General features: G+C 40.7%; 1 protein-coding gene across 1 annotated transcript in view; it reads left to right on the top strand.

Moving 5' to 3' along the window:
• The window catches only part of ZNF423 (zinc finger protein 423), a 402,787-nt gene that overhangs the window by 119,370 nt on the left and 260,472 nt on the right, over positions 1–22,945 (top strand). The window contains exon 3 of the mRNA XM_051979809.1: positions 22,059–22,259. Coding sequence (XP_051835769.1) covers positions 22,059–22,259 — 201 coding nt within the window. The remainder of the gene's footprint in view (positions 1–22,058; positions 22,260–22,945) is intronic.

Genomic DNA, 22,945 nt, shown 5'->3' with positions numbered 1-22,945 from the left:
CTTGTGCTCATTTTATAGAGGTAGCAAGTGTTTGGAGTTGGATTTGAACTCAGGTTTTCCTCTGACTGTAGATCCAGTGCTCTGCCATTAATGGCTCTTTTTGTTAAAACAGTTGACTCTCAGGTGTGTCATGTACATGCGGCTTTGATGACATCCCTCTGGTTTTAAGTGGAAGAGCTCAGAACCTCAGAGCTGGAGGGGACCTCAATGATCGGACAGTCCAAGCAGGAATCTCTTCTGTGACTTGCTTAAGATCCCCCAGGACTCAGTGTGTGCTTAAAGGTGTCCTTTGAGGAGGTTACTGACTGATAACCCACCTAGAACACCCTGTCCTCCCTCCCACAATTCAAGAAGTTTCTTTCTCTGCTGTGAGCTATGGGAAAGACCTCAAGAGAAACATTCAAATGGAGAAGTAACTTTTTTTTTTTTTTTTTGGAACTTGCTGAAGAACAGGATTTACTTCTGGGAGGTGTTTGAACTTTTAGCAGGGTCACATTTGCCTGTAGCTAGTGATAAACCTTGCGTCATCTGCTGCCTTTTCTTAGCAACAAACTTCTTTTAATCAGCAACAGCTAACAGATGCTGTCCTAAAGACAGCTCCTCAAGTCATTTTTTCCATTAGATGTGTGCTCGTGGAAGGGAGCCAGGGATTACTTTTAGATTCTACCTGAATTTGCCTTCAAAGGAGGCTTGTTTCCCCCTCTCTTTTCCCCAAATTAAGAGTTGCAGATGATAATGATGATAGCTGAGGTTTGTGTCACATTTTATATATATTGTCTTATTTCAGCTTTGCAACAGTCCTTGGAGGGAGCTACTTTGGAGACTATTATCCCCATTTTACAGAGGCCAAGAGAGGATAAATGCCTTGCCTATCGTTAAGTACATGGCGGATGTGGGATTTAGCTCTATGTCTTTCTGAACTCCAAGTTCAAAATTCTTTCCATTACCCAGTGCTGCTTCTGATATACATATTTAGACTTAATGGGAGGTGGGCCAGTCTGAGTAAGGAGAAACCCTAATTAGAGGACTTATTTTTAAAGGGCTGCTTTCTTATATACTTGGACATTAGGAGATAGTATTTCCCATAAAGCATTTCTATAGTGGAATATAACTTGAAAAAAAGTCAGAGGACACGGGTTCAAATTCCACCTTTGCTACTTTCTACCTATGTGACCTTAGGTAAGTCACTGTAGCTTTTTGGTAAAGCCACAATTTCCTTCTCTATAAAGCAAAGGGATTGGACTAGATTATCTCTAAGGGCCCTTTCTGCTCTAAATCCTAGGATGCCATTGCCAAGAAAAGGTCCTTAGGGGACCTGCTTTAATGAACAGGTAAGAATGACTTAATTAACATATTAATTGCCTGTTTAGAAATGAGTGCTTCTAAAGTGCTTCAAAATAGCTTGTTCTCTCAAGTAGGAAAAACATTCTGCCCCCTTTCTTGTTTACACTTTTTATTTGCTTAGTAAGGCTCCCCTCATCCCCAGATAGGATCAGAGTAAATTTCAGTCCATCCTATCTTAATTATTATAAATTTCAAATCAGGGAGGTAAAAATCCCATTATAACAAGTACCATTATGGTGAAAATCTGCATGACAAAAAGATTTACTAGCTCTGATGGCAGGATCTCTCTCTCTCTCTCTCTCTCTCTCTCTCTCTCTCTCTCTCTCTCTCTCTCATTTGAATTATTTAGTTTCACACATAAAATTCCAGTATGACAAAAGCATTTAGCCAGGTCCTTGGAATAGCCATTGGATCTCAACCTGATCAATGGCAAGATTGCTGTGCCAGTAGCAAGAAGACCTGGTTTCTTCTCTGGCTTTGCACAAACCATTTCCTCTCTCTGGGCCTCGGTGTTCGCATCTGCAGTGAGTGGGTTGGATTAGATGACCACAAAAGGTTCCTTCTAACTGCTGGCCCTCTGGCTGTGGTTCTTGTATGATTTTTAAGACATAGGGTGTGAAACCTGACTGAAAGAGAACGGGTACTTGTAGTTCTGGGCACTATAGTTTTCAAGGGGGCCAGGGCAAAACTGGTCGCTCAGCCTGAAGAAACTAGAAGAGATGGAGTTAACTCCGACCACTTGAGCTCCTGAGGAGTTTCTGTGTAGTCAAAAGTCAGAAAAGCGACAACCGGGCATGTGAGTCACCTGGGGAAGGTGGGTACTGAGCGCTGTGCATTCACTCTGGGCTAATTACTGAGTGAGATAGCTTGGGCCCTGCATGAGTGACGCTGCCCCCTCCTCTCTCCAGTGCGCAGGGGGTGGCCCAGGGCATCTCTGACACCGGAGAGCCAGCGGAGCTTTCAGATTTTGTAAGATCTTGCTCCAAATGGCAGCATTTTCTGTGGAGGCTGTTGGGTCCCCTCTGCCAGATTTGTAATACTTGCTTGCGCCAATCAGTGTGAATTACTTTTTAATGCTGACTAAAATGGCTGCAGCCACTGCTGGTGGTCTGAAGGAATGGCTGCCCCTGGTTTTTCCCTGGGCACCCGGGAATTCCTACGCCAAGATGGAACCCTCTAGATCCACCAGACAACTGGACCGGGAGCATCAGGTGGGAAGAGCAGAGAAGCAGATTCTTACTTCTCTACGAAGAACATTTCCTAATAATGAAACCTGTCCAAAAGTGTGATGAGCTAACTCAGGAAACAGTGGGTTTCTTGTCATTGGCGAAGTCGTCCAGTGGAGGCTAGATGGCCACATGTAGAGGTAGTTCCTGTTCAAGTATAAATTGGACCAGATGACTTTGAACGATCCTTCCAGTTTTGTTTCCTTGATGATCCATTAATGTAACTTCTGATCGAAAGATGTAGTTAGCTCATTGTATTCCATTGTGCTCGGGTCACATCTGGAATAGTGGGTTCATTTGTGGGTACCATGGTTTAGGAGGAACACCACCTGTTCAAATATCTCTTCTCTAGGGGATGTCATGAAAGGAATGATGAGAGATAAAACTAGTAGGAGAAAAAATTGAGGAAGAGATGTGTCCTTAAATATTCCTAAGAGATTGAAGAACATCCAATCTGTCTTTTTATGAAAGGCAGAGCTGAAATCAATGGGTGGAGGTTAGAGGGAGCCAGGTTTTGACTCAGTTGAATTTTCTAACTGGGGATGGAATAGACTGACTCCTAAATTAGTGAACCTCCTTGTCCCTGGACTTATTTCTGGATGACCATTCGTTAAAGGTAATCTATTAAAAGAACTGACATTTCTGTGACACATTAAGGACTTTATAGAAAACTCCCTTTAATAAAGGTCAGTATCTGCTCTCAAACAGCTAGTTTAGAGAGCTGCACAAGCCACTTGCCTAGAGTCATGCTATTGGTATGTGTTTGAATATGGACTTGCACCCAAGTCCTCCTGATTCTGAGCCTGGTGGCTGAAAGGAGAGAGTGGGGGTAAGAGGAGAGAGAGAGAAGAAGGGGGGGGGGGATAGGGAGAGAGACAAAGAGGGGAAAGAGACAGAGACAGACAGAAATAGAGGTAGAGGCAGAGACACAAAGATAGAGCGAGACACAGATTCAGGTATAGAGGTAGAGACACCCAGAGAAATAGAGAAGAGAGACAATGCATATGTTTTTATATAAAATTAACTTTCCAACTTGCAGATTTCAGTAAAATATTTTGGGATCTATAAATTATTAAGTTCTTGTCTAAGGACAGGGTTCTTAACTGGTGATCCATGGATCCCCAAGGGGACTGTGGATATCTTTTGGTGCATTCATAATTTTGGTTGGGAAAAAATTACATTTTCATTTCAGTATAATAGTTTCCTTTGGAATCCTTTGTTTTTTATCTTATGCATTTGAAAAAAAAAAACATTATTCCGAGAAGGCCTCCATAGATTTCACCATGAAACACAAAAAAGATCTAGAAACACTTCACTTACCTCTCTTTGCTATTCCTTACACTGTGTAGGACATTTAATAGTTGTAGGATATGACAATAGTAGCTTCCATCCCTATATAACTCGGGAAACCCTTGCCTTTCAGCTGTAGTTAGGAGCTGAGGTTTACTGGGTCATATTACGGTCTTTTCAGAACCTCCTGGAAGGCTTAAAATCTACCCCTGCTTCAATCAAGGAACAGGTGGGATCTCCGTGACCCAGGCTGCAATCACACCCCTGTAAGCCCTGGCTCCCAAGTACACAGCTGAGAGTAGAAAATAGAGTAGAATTCCCACCAATCTCTGCCCTAGCATCAGTGCTCATATTTTTGACTTGTTGAGCTGTGCTCATGCTGCCATTTCTAATCCTTTGTCCTTCCAGGCCTCTCTTGTCTGGCTCGGACCATCGTTAACCACTTTAGTTCATAAGATAACAGATTTGGGATGAGACGGTACCTGGAAGATCATCTCTTCCCAGCCTCCAGCATCCTTTCACTGCTCCCCACTGCTTCTCATGCCTTGTATGATGCCCAGGATTGACCCGTGACCCTCATAATTTGTGAATAGCCGCCTGACCCTACTAAGGCCTAGCGAACTCTTAGGAACTCAGCCTGTTGCTGGCCCCGAATCCCCCTCTGGGCCGTTCTGCCCTTGCTTTCTCTGTCTGTGCCCAGCCTTGTTGCAGAACATTTCATTAGCACCTGTAAATTAAGCCGCTGTCGGCCAGAGAGGGCCTTTGTAAGTCACCCTTCCACTTCTAGGGCTGAACTGGAGGTCTCTCCTTACCACTGAGACATACTCTTAGGGCCTGCGAACAAGAGGAAAACGATGAAATGACTTTGTCAGAGTTGCTGCGAAGGTCTTCTTAGCTGGTATTTCCCAGGGCAAATGAGTTCTTTGATTGTCAATATGTTAAGGCACCTCTTTATTCTAATAGGGAGATCTTAGAAAGCTGTCTGGAAATAAGAGCATTCAAAGGGGGAGCTGAAGATAGCAATTTAATCCAAGTCTGTCAGAAACTTTCACAAGATGATGGTAAGTAAGTGTGGCTAGGCCCATTTCAGAGATGGGGAAATAGAGGTTCCTTTTGTGAAAACCAGCCTTTTTTGCACTCTTGGCGTGCTTTCTCCCCTTCCCTGATTCTCTACGACACACATTCATTGACAGCTTCTGTTTTGAGGCACTTGACTACCTGAGATGTCACTGATAGCCGCTGGGGCGTTCAGCCCCGAGCAGACTGCATGGGGCAGGGGTGATTGTGGGAGGAAGAGGTGGATCTGTTTCACCCCCCTCAGTTCAGCTCAATTCAAAGGCAACCTAGCAGAGAAACCCTTTCCTCCGGTGTCTGCCTTTGATGCCCATCCTCGAGCTATGCTCCATAATACTTCGGGATCCTCTTAATGGACGGGGGTCAGCCGGGAGGCAATTTTGCAATTTATAATTCTTGAAAATTCTGTTTGGTGACATGAGTTAGCATTTAATAGACACCCTGCATCCTCGGCTCTCCCTATTGTGACAAGCTCTCCTGGCAGAATTCTTTAGAGACTCCGGGTAATTGCACCATAGCGCATACAGGGAGACCACATTCGGCTGGAGCGTGTCTCAGAAATGTCTTTACAATAGACAGTCAGGTAAGAGTTTGCTTGACTTCAAGGTAATGATTTAAACATAATTTGACCCTTGATGAGGGAGCTGATGTTTCGGCGTTTAATGTATTCTTTCAGTTTTTGCTTGCCCGCGATGCCGTCGACCACGGCTACACAAATAACTCCTTCATAACAAGTGCCTTTTCAGAAGATGTATGCCACTGACAGTTAATATAGCGTTATTGCCCCTGAATGCATTTCTGTAATTACTTCCCAGAGATCTGTCTTTGTGTTAGAAGACATTTCACACTTTAGTAACATAAGTGTTTTGGGAGAGCACGAGCAATAATTATGAGCAGTCTTTCTGTGAAAAATCAACCTAAAAAAATTATAAAAGCTAATGCTAAAATTGGTTAGAGACAGGGTGGAATTTCCTTGACATTTCTGCATGTATATTTATTCTAAGTTTAATAATCTTTCCACAAGGAAACTTTGAAAGGGAGGTGGGGGTAGGAGGCAACAGTGACACAAAGAAACTGCTTTCTAATTTTTGAGCAATAATGGCACCAAAAACTGATTAAAAGTGACATGTTGCTTGAGACTGAGTAAGGAACTTAATCCTAGAGTTCCCCAATAGGAAGTGTTTGCCATAATGGAAAATGAAATGACTCACAGTGTGATCAATAAAAAAAATTAGCAGCATTTAATAAAAGGGTTTTGCTTCATGTTGACTAAAGGACATCCCGAGCAGGTTGTAATTCAAGGAAGCAAAGGTTTCAAGATGTGTGCGTGTGCATGTGCATACATCTAGACCTGCCCAAGCAGAGGGGCCAGCCCAGAGCCCAGGTTTGGGGAAGGGGAGTGGGAGTTTCTCTCCTATCTGTGCACTTGGCCACTGATCTCGACTTAATCTGAACCACTCTTCCCTTTTCAAGTTCTCTGCTGTGTACTCATCATTGGTTATAAATACATCTTGATTTGTGAGCAGAGAAGGTGGTTTTTTCCCTTTTCTTTTTCTTCTTTTTCTTTTTTTTTCTTTCATTTTTATCCTGGAGTGTGTCACACAAAAGCTGACAGGAGGTGGAGAATTTTCAAGCCAGGCTGTTTGCGTCTACGGGTGGCTCTCCATTCAAATCCAGAACAATCTAGAAGACATGGAACTAGCAGGCAGGGAATGCTGACTTCATACCACTCTCCAGCTCCACAAAGAACTCTTGTTGTGACAATCCTATGGGGTCGATGATTGTCAACTCTGGCCTGACATCTGATTCCTAAATCAAAGTTTCTTGGGGCTCCATAATCTAATTATTGGACCAAAAAACCCTGTAATCCAAACCTTTTTTGGGCAGAGGTGAGGAGAGAAACAGAGAGAGAGAGAGAGACAGAGAGACAAAGACAGAGAAACAGAGAGAAACAGACAGGGGAGGAGAGAGAGACAGAGACAGAGAGACAGGAGAGAGAGAGAGAGAGAGAGAGAGAGAGAGAGAGAGAGAGAGAGAGAGAGAGAGAGAGAGAGAGAGAGAGAGAGAGAGAGAGAAAGAGAGAGAACAGACATATGAGGTAGGTTTTATCCTTGAGATAATAGATTGGGAGGTTATTCTGTTTGTATTACTTCTTGGAGTGTGGATGAGTTAGAGGAGAGCCTCTCCTTTTCCCTTACCAGGCTGTGCATATAATATTTGAACAGGGCCTTATTCCTGGAAGCCCAATGAGTTACCATTTTGCTTCTCCCATAGTAGTAACAAAATGGTGAAAAACACTCCATCAGACATGCTTTCTTTTCTCGAGATACCACTTCAGTATTCCCCGAAATACAGCCACTTACCAGTCTTTCTCCATGCCCTAGGAACTTGTTAATTTTTAAAGGTTTTCTACAATCTCCCCATTCATGGGAAATGCAGTGACTGGAGGGAAAGATGGCAAATTTCCTCCTGGTTCCCTCTCAGCAACTGGGGGAAGAGAAGTGGGGAGGGGCGGGGGGGACAGTGGGCACCTTTGAATTAGGCCTCTGACGGGGAGTGCTGCTGCACCAGGACAGCTGCTCTGGGAAGCCACCAAGGTGTACATGAAAGGAGCTAAAGTCTCTGTGCTCCCTGTGCTCCTAGGCAAGCTGGAAAGGTGCGGGGCTAGTTTGCCTAGGTGCCCTGCTCCAGTGTGGCTCATGCCATCTTGTCCTTCTTTTGTTCTTGACTTAAGACTGTGAGAGTCATTCGAGTAATCAGAGCCTGGTTGCCTGTTAAGTTTGGGGCCCTAAGAAACATGGACTATTGGGAAATATAGTGAGCATCTCTTCCTTTCTCTTCCCTGAGCTCAGCTACATTAGTCACTGGTCATTTGCATTCCTAATGACCTCCCTCTCCTCCTGTACTGCAGGTCTGGGGTGCAATTAGGAGGAGAGGGACTCTGCATGCATCTTGGTTAGCATGATTTATTATGTGGGGAAAGCATTCCAGGGTTCCAAGAATCTCTCCCCCTCTATTCCTTCTACACTGGGAAAAGGAAAAAACCCAACAAAAAAATCTAAACCTATAACTCTCCCCCAGACATGGTTCCCTGTCTGCCATCTCCTCTACCCAGGCTGCTGTCAGGATTAGACAAAGGATAGCTTGGAGAGGGTGGAATGGCCACAGCCTTAGGAGGTCACAAGGAGGTAACACTATACAATTTTCATGGTTCGAGGGTAGCTTTATCCTACTGTTCTTCATTACAGTGCTGCAGCGAGATCAATTTTATTAAGTTGTAAGGCTTGGGAAGCCAACACCATTAACTACATGCTGGACCAAATAATTTTTTTTTGGTATTAGGATTTCTCTCTCTCTCTCTCTCTCTCTCTCTCTCTCTCTCTCTCTCTCTCTCTCTCTCTCTCTCTCTCTCTCTCTCTTTCTTCCCCCTGTCTTTTTTTCTCTCTCTCTGGTCCTGTCTGAATGTCTCTTTCTCTTTCCCCATCTTTTTCTCTCTGTCTCTCTCTCTGTCCCTGTCTCTTTCTCTCTTTCCCTTCCTCCCCCTCTTTCTCTTTACCTTTCTCTCCTTCTCCCCCTGTCTTCCCCTCCCTCCTTTTCCTCTCTTTCTATCAAACTTCCCCCCCTCCCCCGCCACTGCCGACTTTTCTTTCCGGTTAGGAGCCAGGGATGCTATGCTGTAATGAATTTAGAATCAGGAGGCTGGATGTGGTCCTTGTCCTTAGGGGAGATGACAGTGTGAAGTGGGCATATAATGCCAGGTCTGGCAGCAGGAACTTTCAGAGGTCACCTGGTGCAGGGCCCTATTTGAGCCATCTGGGATGGAGATGGGAAAAGGTGAATCAGGCCGCCAACAAAAGTGAAACCTGCAGAGATCTGGCCTGTTTCCGTTATCTACATATGAAGAAGGTTCCTTTGACTCCCTAACAGATATGTATGCAGATGTGTTGTGGGTACTTGAGTTTGTGTCTGTGTGTATAAGGGGGGAGAGTTTCTGGAGGGAAGTCACTGAGCAGCGCTTTCCTGTCTGGAATAGAAGCTACAATTCAGTTACAGTCTTTCAAGTTTGATTTCATGTTGCTAGATACTTAGCCCACATATTTGAGCAAGGTCTCTTTAAGGTTTACTTTTAGGGTTTAGGGATCTGTTGTCCTGAGGTTTTGTAATTCTGGAAATCTTTCTATTTAAGATTTAGCTCATGTGTCAGCTGCTATACAAGATTTTTCTTGATTCTCCCAGTTGCTGATTCTCTCCCTCCTTGATAAATAATTGTGCATATTTTATTTATCTGCAAACATGCTGCTTCTCCTCAGCAGAATGTAAGTTCTTTGAGATTGGGAACTATTTTTTTTTCATTATTATATCCCTAGTGTCTACCACAGTGTACATAGTAGGTGCTTAATAAATATTCTTTGAATTAGAATGAATTGAAACAATGAGCTCAAAAGTTAAGCCCAGTCTTATGTCCTCATTGTCAGGACCAGATCATTTGATTTCCTTCTGCCTATATGGTTCATCCATTCATTTATTGAGCAATTGTTAAGCATCTTTTGTGTGCAAGAAAATATTTCAGGCTATGCAGAGACAGAAATAGATGACATCTACATTGCTGTCAATTAGAGAAAACAGTGGTTCATCTGTTCATTTAACAAGCAATTATTAAGCACTTGCTGTGTGCAAAGAAATGTACCAGGAAATATTTCAGGCTGCAGAGACCGAGATTGTTCTCAATTGAAGAAAAACATGTACACAAGTAATTCTTAGGTGCAAAGCAGAGGTCTAAACAAAAGGCAGGGAGAAATCTGGGGAAAGTGAAATAGCTGGTTTTTTATCTGGGAATTCAGGGAAGTCTTCACAGAGGATGCAAAACCATCTCATTAGGATCTGGAGGCAGCTAGTGTTCCTTCTTCAATTGAAAAATACAAATGGGGTCAAAAATTATGTGATATGATGACAGAAATAACAGGCATGCTGCTCTTGTCCTTCAAACCAGTTTAAAATGTAATGGAGAAATAGTTTAAAAAAATAAAGGTAAATCAGGACATAGATAATGTTAACATGTGATTTTCTAAGTCAATATGCAGCCCATAGGGCTCCTTAGGTTTTAATAGGATTTAATACCCCCTATTCTATTTGAGCTTGACACTTGACAATCCTGATGAAGAGGATTATTTAGGACACCAGGGTAAAATGTCACCTTTCTATACTGTACTGCAAATATTTTAAACCTTAAGATAAATAATAACTGAATTTCTAAATTGGGGGCTAGAACAAAGCACATTCTTAACATGTGAAGATTCAGTTAGATTATTTAATGTTTCCTGGAAAGCATATAAATTAAGCCATGGCTCCTTCTTTCCTTCACACCCATATCTACTCTAGTTTTGGTTGGTTAAAGACAATTCCTTCTCTTGCAAGCGTGCCCCAAGTGGAAACACAGTTGTGACTGAAACCAGTGTTTGACTTGGGGTGGGCTGGATATCAGTGCTTTGTGATAACGTTTCTTCCAACCATCTCCCATGGGAATGTTCTGCCAGTGGAAAAGTGTAAGATATGTTTGGGCTGTTAGGATGGCCAAATATTCTCAATTTTAAAAAATGCTCCAGGGAAAAATTTTTTTAAACATCTGGCCTTTCCTTCGGTGGTTAGTGTATATAGGTATAGCCCAAATCAAAAGATGGCATATTCCCTGGGAAAGATTTAGTTGTTTTTAGTGGTCAGGTGCTATTTTTTGCTTCAGTGACTTAGGAAGTTGCTGTTCGAGACTCCAGTGCATGGGTCTGAGTCTACCTATAAACTGAGAAAAGCAATTATATATGTGTGTGTATATGTATGTATGTATAGAATTAATTTGAAATCTCTCTTTTTTCAATAATTTACTATCTTCTCAATTGGCTTCCTTGTGTTGACTTTTTCCCCCCAGTTTCAGTTTATTATGCCGGTGTATCCCTGTGTTGCCTGGTAACAATGTGTCAGTGTTAATCTGGTCCTCTCAGTGCTGAACTCTTGCTCTTGTTCGTAACTCTGAGCTTGCCTGGGATTCATTGTTTATCAAGTGGTCCTGCTTATTGGAGTGGTGTTCTGCTAAATTGGACTCTTGTCCATGTTTGACTTGGTGGATGGATAATGGCTAGCTGTCTTGTGAAGTGTTGGAATGCCTTAGCCTGGCATTCAGAGCTCTCCATAATGAGGTCCTGACCTACCTCCCTAATCTTTTCCCAGCATTCTCATACGAAAAACTTCTGTTCCAACCTGATGGTCTACTTACCATCTCCTATACAAATTATACAAAATGAGAATACTCTCCCTCTGCTTACTCTGTTCTAATTTCCTCTCTTCTCTTTAGGTTACTTTCAACCAGTTCTTTTTCCTATCTAGAAGTCTTAGTCTGTTTCTTTATGAAATGGAAATGTTGGGTTAGATGATCTTTGAGATACTATCTAGCTAGAAATCTTATGAATTCTTTGCTTATTGAATAGCACTCATTCCTTTGCCACTTAGCACAGAATGTAATAGAGTGGAAAGAATGCTAGAATTGGAATCAGAGAAGAGGATGGACATTGATTTTATTTTATTTTTTATTTTATTTTCTTATAGCTTTTTATTTACAAAACATATGCATGGGTTATTTTTCAATATTGACCTTTGCAAAACCTGTTCCAAATTTTTCTCCCCTTCCCCCATCCCCTCCTTTAGATGGCAGGTAGTCCAACACATGTTAAATATGTTAAATATGTTACATCCAATATATATTGGATACATATTTATACAGTTATCTTGCTGCACAAGAAAAATCAGATCTAGAAAGAAGAAAAAACCTGAGGAGGAAAACAAAAATGCAAGCAAACAATAACAGAAAGAGTGAAAATTCTATGTTGTGGTCCATACTCAGTTCCCACAGTTTTCTCTCTGAGTGTAGATGACTCTCTTCATTAATGAACAATTGGAACGGGTTTGAATCATCTCATTGTTGAAGAGAGCCATGAACATTGACTTTCTACTGGGTTGCATGGACAGGTATTTACTCTACTTCATAAACTAGTGAACTGGGCATGAATCTGTTATGGCCTGAGTTGAGGAGTGGTAAATGGTACTCTACTAAAACCTAGGAGAAGATGATGTACAGGGGGACAAGCAGGGAGAAAGATGGGGCTGAACTTTGTCCCGCTTGCATGAAGATGTGTCCCTTCTGTGCTCTGAGAATCCCATCTCTGCCCACTTCTCTCTGGAAATACCCCCTGCTGGTAATGAAGTCAGCTGGGTGCCCCCATTTTTAATTTGGTTCTTACTGTGGAAAATACTATCTGGGGCCCTCATGCCAAGAATTTAAAGAGCTGCTTAGTAGGTATACTCCTCCCTCCTCTGTTGGCCGGTCTGAGCAATGAGAGAATCCCATCAGCCTTGAATGGTTGAATTGGAGAAATCTAATTTAGAAGGTGGGAAATTTTTTGCTCACAGTATTTGCCTCCTATTAATTTGCCTTAAGCCTGCCTTGCCTCCCCTGTTCTCTCTATTTTATACTTTCTCTTCATAGAAAGAGAATTCCTCTCCTTATTGCCCACAAGGTCCCTTAATACTTAGTTTTTTAACCCTTTAGCAGATGGAATTTTTAAAATGTCTTATAATTTTGGTGCTGGGTTTGTTTTTGTGTTGTTTATTTTTTTTTAGTCATCAATCCCTTTTTCTCCAGTGGTCCCTGTTGACTCATAGGGTGGAATGACAGGTGACTTAGAATAGAGAGCTATTTTTAAACTGTCAGAGGGACCTCTGAGGCTGGCTAGCCCAAAACCTCATTTTTTTCAAATGAGGAAATAGTCTGTAGGTACATCTATGTACATGCTCAGATTCTGATCTCCCCCCTCCCCATACCAAGCTTTCTCTCTAAACTGCCTGTGGCCTTGCTTTAGTCTAGGTGTCTTGAAATAAGTGTGTTTGCTAAATTGATTCCATTTAGTATAGCACTGGGATTTAATCAGTTTGATAAAAGCAAAAGGTAGTTATGAGTGTTCGAGTGGGGAAAAAAATCTATGTTTTTAAATAAAAGGCAAGAATTATACACCTGACTTTTCTTTCCCCCTCACTCCCAAATTCCCTCTTTTTCAGCCCTGGTTACTCCTCTCCCAAAGATGCCCTGGGGTTCTGAAGTTGTGGGGAATGAGTGTCATTGATCCTGAGCAGTAACTGGAGAGGGCTATAGAAAGGAAGTATGGTTTTTGTTAGTTTGGAAAAAATACATAGAGCTCATTTTTTATTGTTTTCAATCATGTTCAAAATTGGTGAACTCATTTGAGATTTTCTTGGCATAGATACTGGAGTATCTTTCTCCAATTCCATTTAAGGTTGAGGAAACTGAGGCAAAAAAAAGGTTAAATGATTTGTCCAGGATCACATAGTTAATAAATATCCAAAGCTAGATTTGAATTCAGTTCTCTGTCTCTCTCTCTGTCTCTGTCTCTGTCTCTGTCTCTGTCTCTCTCTCTCTCTCTCTCTCTTTTTCTCTTTTTTTCTCTCCTTTTTCTCTTTTCTTTTTCTCCTCACACACATACATATACAATCTTAACTTATCAGCTATCCCATTCATCATTCCAACTTCCTCAATCTTTCTATGCAACTCCTCCCCCAACTTCTTTATTAAAGTTATACTATATTAAAAAGAATATTATATTTGGAGCCAGATGAATCCTGGGTTCAAATCCCACCTCAAGAATTTAGTATCTATGTTATCATGGGGACAAGTCAATATGTGAAACTTAGTGACTTCATTTGTAAAATGGGGATGATCCTACTTCTAATAGCTGCCTTCCTGTTGTTCGTAGGATTGTAGGATTTTAGATTAGAGTTGGAAGGGACCTCAGAGTTATAGAGTAAAAGCTAGAAGGAAGCTCATCTAGTCCAGCCTCCCAGCAACGGTCCTGAGGGTTTACAAGATTTGAATATAATGGGGGTAGAGCTGGGATTCCAAATTAAATATTCTGAATTCTGATGAGATTATATTGTCAAAATAGTATATAAATGTCAGAAAATAGTAGCATATGTTGTGATTTTTATTGATTTCTCAGTGTGTGTGCACGCACATGCGTGTGCATATGTGTACTTCTATTCTAAATAAAATATTCTTGCTAGATAGATACCTGCTTATTCTGAGGTGAGGATAGTCATGGGCAAAACTATGATTGGTATAGGGTAAATGGTGCTGAGGTTTATAGCTGAAATAGTCCCACGAGAGTACCTTTTCTTCCCAGTGTACTGGTCATTGTTTAAGAACTTGCTCTCTTAAGAACATTCACAACATGTATTTGGGTTTAATTTTTCATTATTAACATTTTCTTTATTAGTTGTCTAGACAATTAAGAAAAAAATTAAACTAATAATTAAAACCAAAAATAAATCAAGCCCTGATTTGCAGCACTTAACTGATTTCCAAGGTGTCAGTGCTCACATCTCCCAAACTCTGATACTTTCTTCCCATCTTTCAGTTCCTTTTTAATGTGTTTTCTTCCTCCATTAAAATATAAATTCTCTGAGAGCAAGAACCTCTTTTTGTTTTTATTTGTTCTTTTTGTTTGTTTTATTTGTTTATTTGCTCTTTTTGTTTGTATTTGTATTCCCAGCACTTAATACAGTGACTACATAGTTAGAATTAAATACATTATTGTGACCTCTTGCCTATCTTGAAATACTTTATAGCAGAAATTTCATATACTTGCCAGAATCAGATTAAAACATAATTGGGAAATATTTAACAAAATAAATAAAAAGATAATAGAACATAGATAATGTTAACATGTAGTTTTCTAAGTCAGTATTTGGCTGCGGGGATCTTTAAGTAAAATTTAGTGATTATTTCTGTTTGGGTTGAACATTGCTGTTTCCTTCCTTGGTATCACCTTTGTTTTCTCATACTGTCATCTCTACTCTGTTAGAATGCCATACTTCCATTTCCTCTCTAACCCCCAGCTCTGCCCTAAGTACAATAACTGTTAGTTGTAATTCTGATACTGGGTACTATTGGTTCCATTATAGGAAGGAAAGAAAGTAGGAAGCAAGCATTTTTTGAGTACCTACTAGGCACTTTATAACTGTTTGTGTTTGCAACTCATTTGATTCCTGTAGTTCTGGGAGGTAGGTACTATTATGATACTACCCATTTACAATTGAAGAAGCTGAGGCAGACAGTTGTTAAATCACTTGCTGAGGGTTACATAATTAATGTCTGAAGGTAGATTTGAGCTCAGGTCTTCTTGATTTCAGGTCTAGTACTTTATCCATCATGCTACCCTAGCTAGATGGCGATACCATGAGTGTATTCAAACCTTCTCATATGGAATAATAAAGGATATATTCCATATAGTCTCATAGGCACTTGATGCATATGAAATATATCTCTGTTTGTGTTATCAATGTTGCTTTGAAATGGAATTTAGTATATTGTAATTGAGCATTCTAAGATCCTTGAAGGCAGAATCATTGAAGTTTTGTGTCCATAGCTCCTGGCACAGTGTCTGTCACGCAGCAGATAGCTTATAAATGTTTATTAATTGATTAAATGATAAAGAGGAAGTCCTAGTCTAGTCTCTGGCACAGGCCCTTAATTTAGTGTTTTTAAGAAAATCTTTAGAAGGACTTTAAGGTGATGTTGGAGGTAGGTGATTGGAGATAGAACAAGAGAAGAAAAAAGACTGAGAGAAAACAGGGTGGAATATTCGGTATCGATCTAGAATTACAATGTATAGACAGGTTATAGAGCTGGAAAGATCAATGAAAGGGAACACTTCCTAAGAGCTTCTGCAAAGTGGCAGGAACTACTGTTGGAAAGTAGTCGTCTTCCTATCACTCCCCATACTCGAGCAAAGGCTTAGTGACTCCTTTTCAGGATTGTAGAAGAAATTTCACAGAGTCATTAAAAGAGGTGACTTGAGATTTCCTCTAGTACTAAGATTTTCCAATTCTGTCATATAATCTGACCCTCTATTTTCACTGATGGGAAAACTTGGATCCAACATGGGAAAGGACCTTTCTCTAATTGCAAATAGGTATGGCACAGCTCAGATGAGAACAAATTCTGACTCACCAACCAGCATGTCACTACTTGTGACATTCATCTTTCCTACTGATTTCTGGCCGTAGTTAGGTTCTGATTTATGTTAGCTGGGAGCTCCTTGAGAGCAGGGCTGCCTTTGACTTTTCTTTGTATTCCAGCCCTATAATACCTGTGACACATAGTAGGGGCTTTAAGAAATGCTTTGGACTGACTCTTGGGTTAATTATCTGAGGACCCAAAGTTCTGTTGACTACTTTTCTGCCTTTCCTTCTCTCCTGACAACTGTCACAGACTGGCCCCTGGGTATTGTCAAGATACAAGTTTCCCTTCCAGGAAACCAGAGAGTACATCGGGATCTGATGCAATTCCAGGGGTCACCATACTGGAAACAAGAGTCAGGATTCAGGAACCAGAGATAAGCTTGGATGCAGGATTAGGCATGCAGGAAGACCAGAGCAATGGGGGCTCTGCTCAGGTTTCTGATTCTGCCATTCTCGAATTCCTCTAATTCAGTACCAGGGTTCAGAGGTAGTAGCCTATAATGCAATATGGCTGATTGCTGTTATTTTGGCTAGGACCAGTGGCTGCAGCTAAGCCAAGTTTTGGAGAACAGGGTGGGATTAATGTTTATCTACCTCCTAACAGAAATCATCCTTTTTAGTCACCAGCTGCCAATTCCAGGTGTTTTTTTCTCAGTCCTCATGCTCTGGATCTCAACAGCATTTGATGCTGTCAATCCTTATGTTCTTTTGAATACTTCCTACTCTCTCTGAGTTTTCTAGACACTCCTCTGTCTTACTTTTTTTTTTTTTAAACCTCTCAGGCTCTCCTGAGCCTCATTTGCTGCTTCATTATCCATGCTCCCACCCCCTACCTCTGGATTAACCCCAACGCTTTGTTCTGGACCCTTCTCACTTGTCTCCCTACACCCTCTCTTGTGATCTCATCAGTTCCCATATGTTCAATTATCATCTATATACGAATGATTCTCATCTCTATATACTTAGCCCTGTTCTCCTTCCTAGACCAGCATCACTCACTGCCTATGGCATTTCCAACTGGATGTCCCATAGGCTTCTCAAACTCATCCTATTCAAAAAAGAACTTATTCTCCACCCTCCTCTTTCTGAACTCTCTTATTGAACAACTTTTCATTGAGAGTGCCACTAGTCACCTAATTTCAAAATCTCAGCATCTTTTCCTCATTTTTCTCTGTCTCTCATCCTCTCACATCTATTCAGTTGCCAAGTCTCATTGACTCTACCTCTACAATGGTGTTCTCACATCTGTTCTTTTTTTCCGCTCACACAGCTGCTACTCTAATTCAATTCCTCATCACCTCTCGTTTGCAGTAACCTCCTACTCTCTCCTCTCTATTTCATCTTCTACATGGCTGCCAAAATGATCATACTAACCCAGAGGCTTGACCAAGTCACTCCCTTGCTCAAAACCCTCCAGTGGCTCCCTATTGCCTTTGGGATAAAATACAAAGTCCTCCATTTGGCATTTGAAACCCTTCATAATTTGGCGGCATCCTACCTTTCCAGGCTTATTATACATTACTCCCCTTCACATTCTACATTGCAGCCAAATTTGCCTGTTTACTGTTTTTCATAGATGATGTCCCATCTCCTGTCTTTGTGCCTTTGTGCTAGCTGCTCCCCACACTTGGAATGTATTCCTCCATCACTTCTGTCTTGTGCCATTCAAGGATCAGTTCTTTCCCCACCTATTAGCCAATTATTGGGGGCTTCTTTGTTCTGAGGTAAGGGAGTAGACTGTATTGTGGACAATTGTACTAAAGTGTAGCCATGAGGTATATTATTCATTTTAAAGTTTCCAGATCTTTCTGTCCATTTTGGGGTATGTGTGTGAGCAGGTGGACAGTGGGAGTGAAGGATATTGGAGGTAGGGGAAACAATTGAGTTTTGACACCACTTATTTCTCATGGAATTTTAGGATTTAATTTAAATCTATCTATATACACGTGTATATATACACATATGCAAAATTTATTAATGTCATTTATGAAAAACAATAATATTTAGAGATATATGCACATGTTGAATGTATGTTTTATTCTTAGGTAAAAAACACATAGCTATGATGGGATCTTCTAGGATCAGTTTCCCTTCAGCCACTATAAATATTTATAATAGTAACTTAGAGTCATTAGTAAAAGGTTCAAGAATGTTTGCGAAAGATTTTCATTAAAAATATTTTTTAAAAAGCTGTAGCATTTTCCCAGTGTGTTCTCTCCCCAAAAGAATCCTTTATTATGGGAAAGAAGAATGGTTAAAAAAACACTCCTAGTTGATTTTTTAATGACACATTTTGGCTCTTTTTACTTATTAAAGGGACCAGCTGAAATTTGGACCATCTCACTTGAGATGAAGCTCTGTACTTTTCTCCACTGGACACTTTCAGCCCTTTGCCTCCACCCCGCTCTAGTAGACTATGTTGATTCCTATTAGCAAAGAGCCCAGGGAATAGGTGACAGTTCTCTAAAATGGATTTATATTCTTGGGCCACTTTATGGGCTTTTGCCATATAAAACCAGTGAATTGACACTCTGATTTATTAACTATCAGCTTGACAGGATGTGCCGGATTTAAAGACATCAAATGCATCGTAAGGATTGTGGCTCCAGTATAGTATTAGACAAGTGTAGAAAATGCCACAACTAACCATCCAAGAATAAAAGGGATAATTTAAATATGTTGATTAAATCATGTATTATAGAAAGCAAAAACAGGGTAGCTCTGAGTATAACTTATAGAGTGAGGCAGGGTAGTTGATGAAGTCAGAATTATGGTTGCATCCCACTCTCTCTTCCCTACAATACATTTTTTTTTTATTAAAGAAAGAGATTGTAAACTTGAAATTTCAGAGACGAGCACTTTACTATATAACCATAGTTGTGAGGTGACTGATAATATTGAAGGACTTGGAATGATATTTCTTGTTACCCAGGCTTCAGTTTCTTGCTATTGTGATGGCAACCAATCAGATTTCCTGAGATGAATGTACTTGCTTAGCTTTTAATGGGAGTTCTGCATGGCAGGGGGGTTGGTGAATTATGATGATAAAATAACCTTAGAATTGTACATCACCTAATTGGCAAGGAGAGAGATGTTATGATAGACCACAAATGGAAACATTGATTTTTATGGCTGGAGCCCTGTTCCACTTGTATGTCGCACTACGTGTGCGCGATGGAAGGCTCCAGCAGCATTTTATAGGCACTGATAGGCGTTCGTGGGGTCCAGACGGGGAGAAGGGCTTGGAAGCGTGTGTCTTCTGTGGAGGGGAGTAATAGAATCCTAATAGCATTATACATCTAAATTGAAGTGTTGGTAGGCAGCAGTTTGCTATCTTGAACCACCTGCATTTTTACATCTACCCTGGAGGTAATGTGCTACAGTGGAAATAGCCATCGATTTGGCAGCAGAGGGCCTGCGTTCAAATCCCAGCTCTGCCTTTCCTACCTCTGTGATCTTGGACAAGTAACCAAAGTCTTTGGGGCTCAGTTTCTTTATATGTAAAATTGGGAACATGAAGAAACTGATCAAGATTTCCAGCCAGATTTCTAAGATTTCTTCCAGTGCTAAGCCAATGCTCCTTTCTTATTTTTTGTTGTTAAGTTATGTCTGACTCATTGAGACCCTGTTTGGGGTTCTTTGGGCAAATATCCTGGAGTGATTTGCAGTTTTCTTCACCAGCTCATTTTACAGATGAGGAAACTGAGGCAGCTGGGGTTAAGGGACTTGCCCAGAGTCAGACAGCTAGTAAGTGTCTGAGGCCAGTTTTGAACTCAGAAAGAGGAGTCTTCCTGATACCAGACCTAGCCCTTCATCCACCCCATCACCTTGCTGCCTATTTCCTATTTTGTCTGTCACTTGTCTCTCTGGTCTGGCAGTGGTGTTCTGACTGCGGCTAAGGGTAACTCACATTTCCTCACTAACTGAAGGTTTACAAAGAGCTTTTTTCACAGCATTTCTGTGCTGCAGATAGTGAAGGTGGTTCTATTTCCATTTTATGAATGAGAAACTGAGGTTTAAAGAAGTAAAGAACCTTGTCCATGGTCCCCCGGAGAATAAATCTTAGGGCCAGACTTCAACTCCAGATTATCTGATGAAGAGTTTCTTGAAAAAAACCTTTTCAGACTTCTAGCAGTCTGGGGAAACTGCTAGATCTTTTCTCAGAATAACAGTTTTAAATAAATTTCAGTTAGAGGTTAGTGAAAAAAAGACACAATTTTTCTCTCATCCAAATTTATGACCCTCCAGAAATCTCTCCATTTAGGGATCCAAGAAGTTCTGTTCTATTGGGACACATGGTGCTTCAAACACAACTTCACATACATGGTACTGAGTAGCATGTGTTGTCCTTTCATGCACAGCATAGTAATAGGAAAAGTAGTGAGGACATTGTGGATTTTGATTTGCAGGGCCTTGGGAAGACAATAATCCTCTTGATGAGCCCATCTGGGGAGGGAAGACTTCATTTATAATATGGGGATAATAATGCCTTTCAAGGGGGAGTTGCCGAGACGGGGATGGCCTTTTGAGAGTCCATCTAGTTTTAGTATCCAACATTCTCCAAGTCAGAAAAATGAGATTATAGACATGAAATAATTTGCAAAAATAAAAACAATATTTGAATGAAGATCTTTATCATCATCATCACCACTGGGGAGAAAGGGAAGGAAGTTCAATGAAGCTGTAGTTAGAAAGTCCTGAAGTATAATTCTTGCTCATATACTCAACTTTCTTTGATCTCAGTGTCCTCATCTGAAAAAGTGGATAATAACAACAGAGCTGCTGTATAAAATAAAATGTAAAGTTCTAATTAGCAAACCTTAAAGTGTTATATAAATCTTAACTCTTACTGTCATCATCATTGCCATCATCTATAAAGTTGAACTGCTAAGTTAAAACTTAGGGCAAGATTCTTGTATTCTCTACATTCAACTAATAGGGCAGCTGGTCCTTTCATTCTGTGCCTCATCAGCATTCACATTGAAAAAGAAGTGGCAACATTCAAGCATCCATGAAAAATGAGTGGAACCATAACTTCTCTAATCTTTGTGATTGTGTATTCATGTTAGGAAATAAAAACCATATTTATTGTCCTTGCAATTTTTGGAGCTCTTCTTTTCACTTTGCCTTATTTCATACCAAATTTCCCACATTTTCCATCTTATTCTTGACATTATTTATGGCAACTTAGTCCTCCAATGTACTGATATGCTGCAGTTTCTTTAGTTTTTCACCAATCATCAAGCAATCTTTTGTTGTTGTAAATAGCAATATTTCTGCACAAGTATTTAATGTTTTCCTTAATCATTTGCTTTGCAATTGCTCAGCCAAAAGGCTAAGCCCAGGTGTGGGTTATTGTTGTTATTTTTTTTAATAGCTCTTGAACAGCTGGTTCCTATGGTTTTAACTTTTTTCATTTGTAATCTTTTGTGGCCATGGTTATCAGAAATGCAGGATGATGTTATGTCCAATTTAGAGCTTAGTTTTAGAGAATAATATCATCCCTCTATGATGCAAGAATTTGGAGTGTGGCACCCCAGGAAATTATTTGTGGGCAAACTACTTTGATAAGGAAAATAAAGGTGCATGTGTGCTGCTTTCAGTGATACGACATTTTAGGGGTGTTTGAATGAGGTGGGGGAAGCTGGTTCCGTTTGTTAGGCTTTGCCTTGTCACAGTGGTTTATGGTCATGATGCTTGTGGATTTTTGAGTTTGCAAGTAAAAATGTGGTTTGGGATGGAGAGATGCTAACGAGTTTCAGCAAAACTGAGAGCTAACTATGCACATGCTGTCCACATGCTAAGGAAGATGATAAGGAAGTATCTCTAGAGGATTCACACTAAGAATTAAAGAATACAGTTGAGAATTATTGCACTGCGTGACATAAAAAACACATAGATTAATATACTGAGAGGTGTCAAGAATAATGAGAAGTGGGAGGTAAAGTAATTAAATGTATCTTAATAAATGTGGGGCTATTCCTTTTAAAAACCTTTCCTGAGACTGCAGCGACTGATGGTGGAGTGTATTCTTCCTGTTGGCAGGTGGCCTAGGAGGGGAGCAGGAGAACGATACGAAAGGCAGCCGGGCGCTGGAAGACAGGAACAGCGTGACGAGCCAAGAGGAGAGAAATGAGGAAGATGAAGACATGGAGGATGAGTCAATTTACACCTGCGATAACTGTCAGCAGGACTTCGAGTCACTGGCGGACCTGACAGATCACCGGGCCCACCGTTGTCCTGGAGGTAATGTTAAACCCGCGCCGTGATTCTGACAGGTGGTTAGAAGGGTAATTGGACATAGCAACAGCTTGAAGCCTCAAGTGAGATTAAAGAATTAATAATGTAATTTTACAGTTAATGTAATTTTATTGTGGTGCCTTGGGTAGCCTGTGTTCACGTTTTAAATAAAATTAAAAATAAAAGCAACAGCTTTTCAGTTGGCATGCTGACAGTAATTATGGTTTGATCCCCCCACCAAAAAACTAGAACTTCATAGCACGGTGTGTGTGTGTGTGTGTGTGTGTGTGTGTGTGTGTGTGTGTGTGTGTTGAATATGATCTATGTTTGCTCCCAATTTTGGACGTACAGTAATTAAGTGATTATTAGTGCAAAGTTAAATTGCTTAAGTGTGGAAAACTCCATGGAAGAGCTAACCTGCAGTATCAGGCAAGTTAGTAGAACCAAAGAGTGGCAGAAATGTAAACTTTTTAAATGCAAGATTATAATGAATGAACGCTTCCTTAAGAATTGTCTTCCTTCCTTCCCTGTTGCTCACCCTTTGTGTAGAAAAGCGAGTGGTGGGCTTGCTGCCTTCACAGACTTGGATTCTGGCTCTTCTCTCTGTTTATTCTACATCCTCATTGTGGCAACGAGAGAGATGGGAAATGAGATGAGTCCCGAAAAGCCTTTTTAAACTCCAGACCAACTGG

Source organism: Antechinus flavipes, chromosome 2 (assembly GCF_016432865.1).
Source record: "Antechinus flavipes isolate AdamAnt ecotype Samford, QLD, Australia chromosome 2, AdamAnt_v2, whole genome shotgun sequence".
NCBI classification, from domain to species: domain Eukaryota; kingdom Metazoa; phylum Chordata; class Mammalia; order Dasyuromorphia; family Dasyuridae; genus Antechinus; species Antechinus flavipes.
The sequence above is the reverse complement of the archived record's forward strand: the minus strand, read 5'-3'. Positions and strand labels throughout refer to the sequence as shown.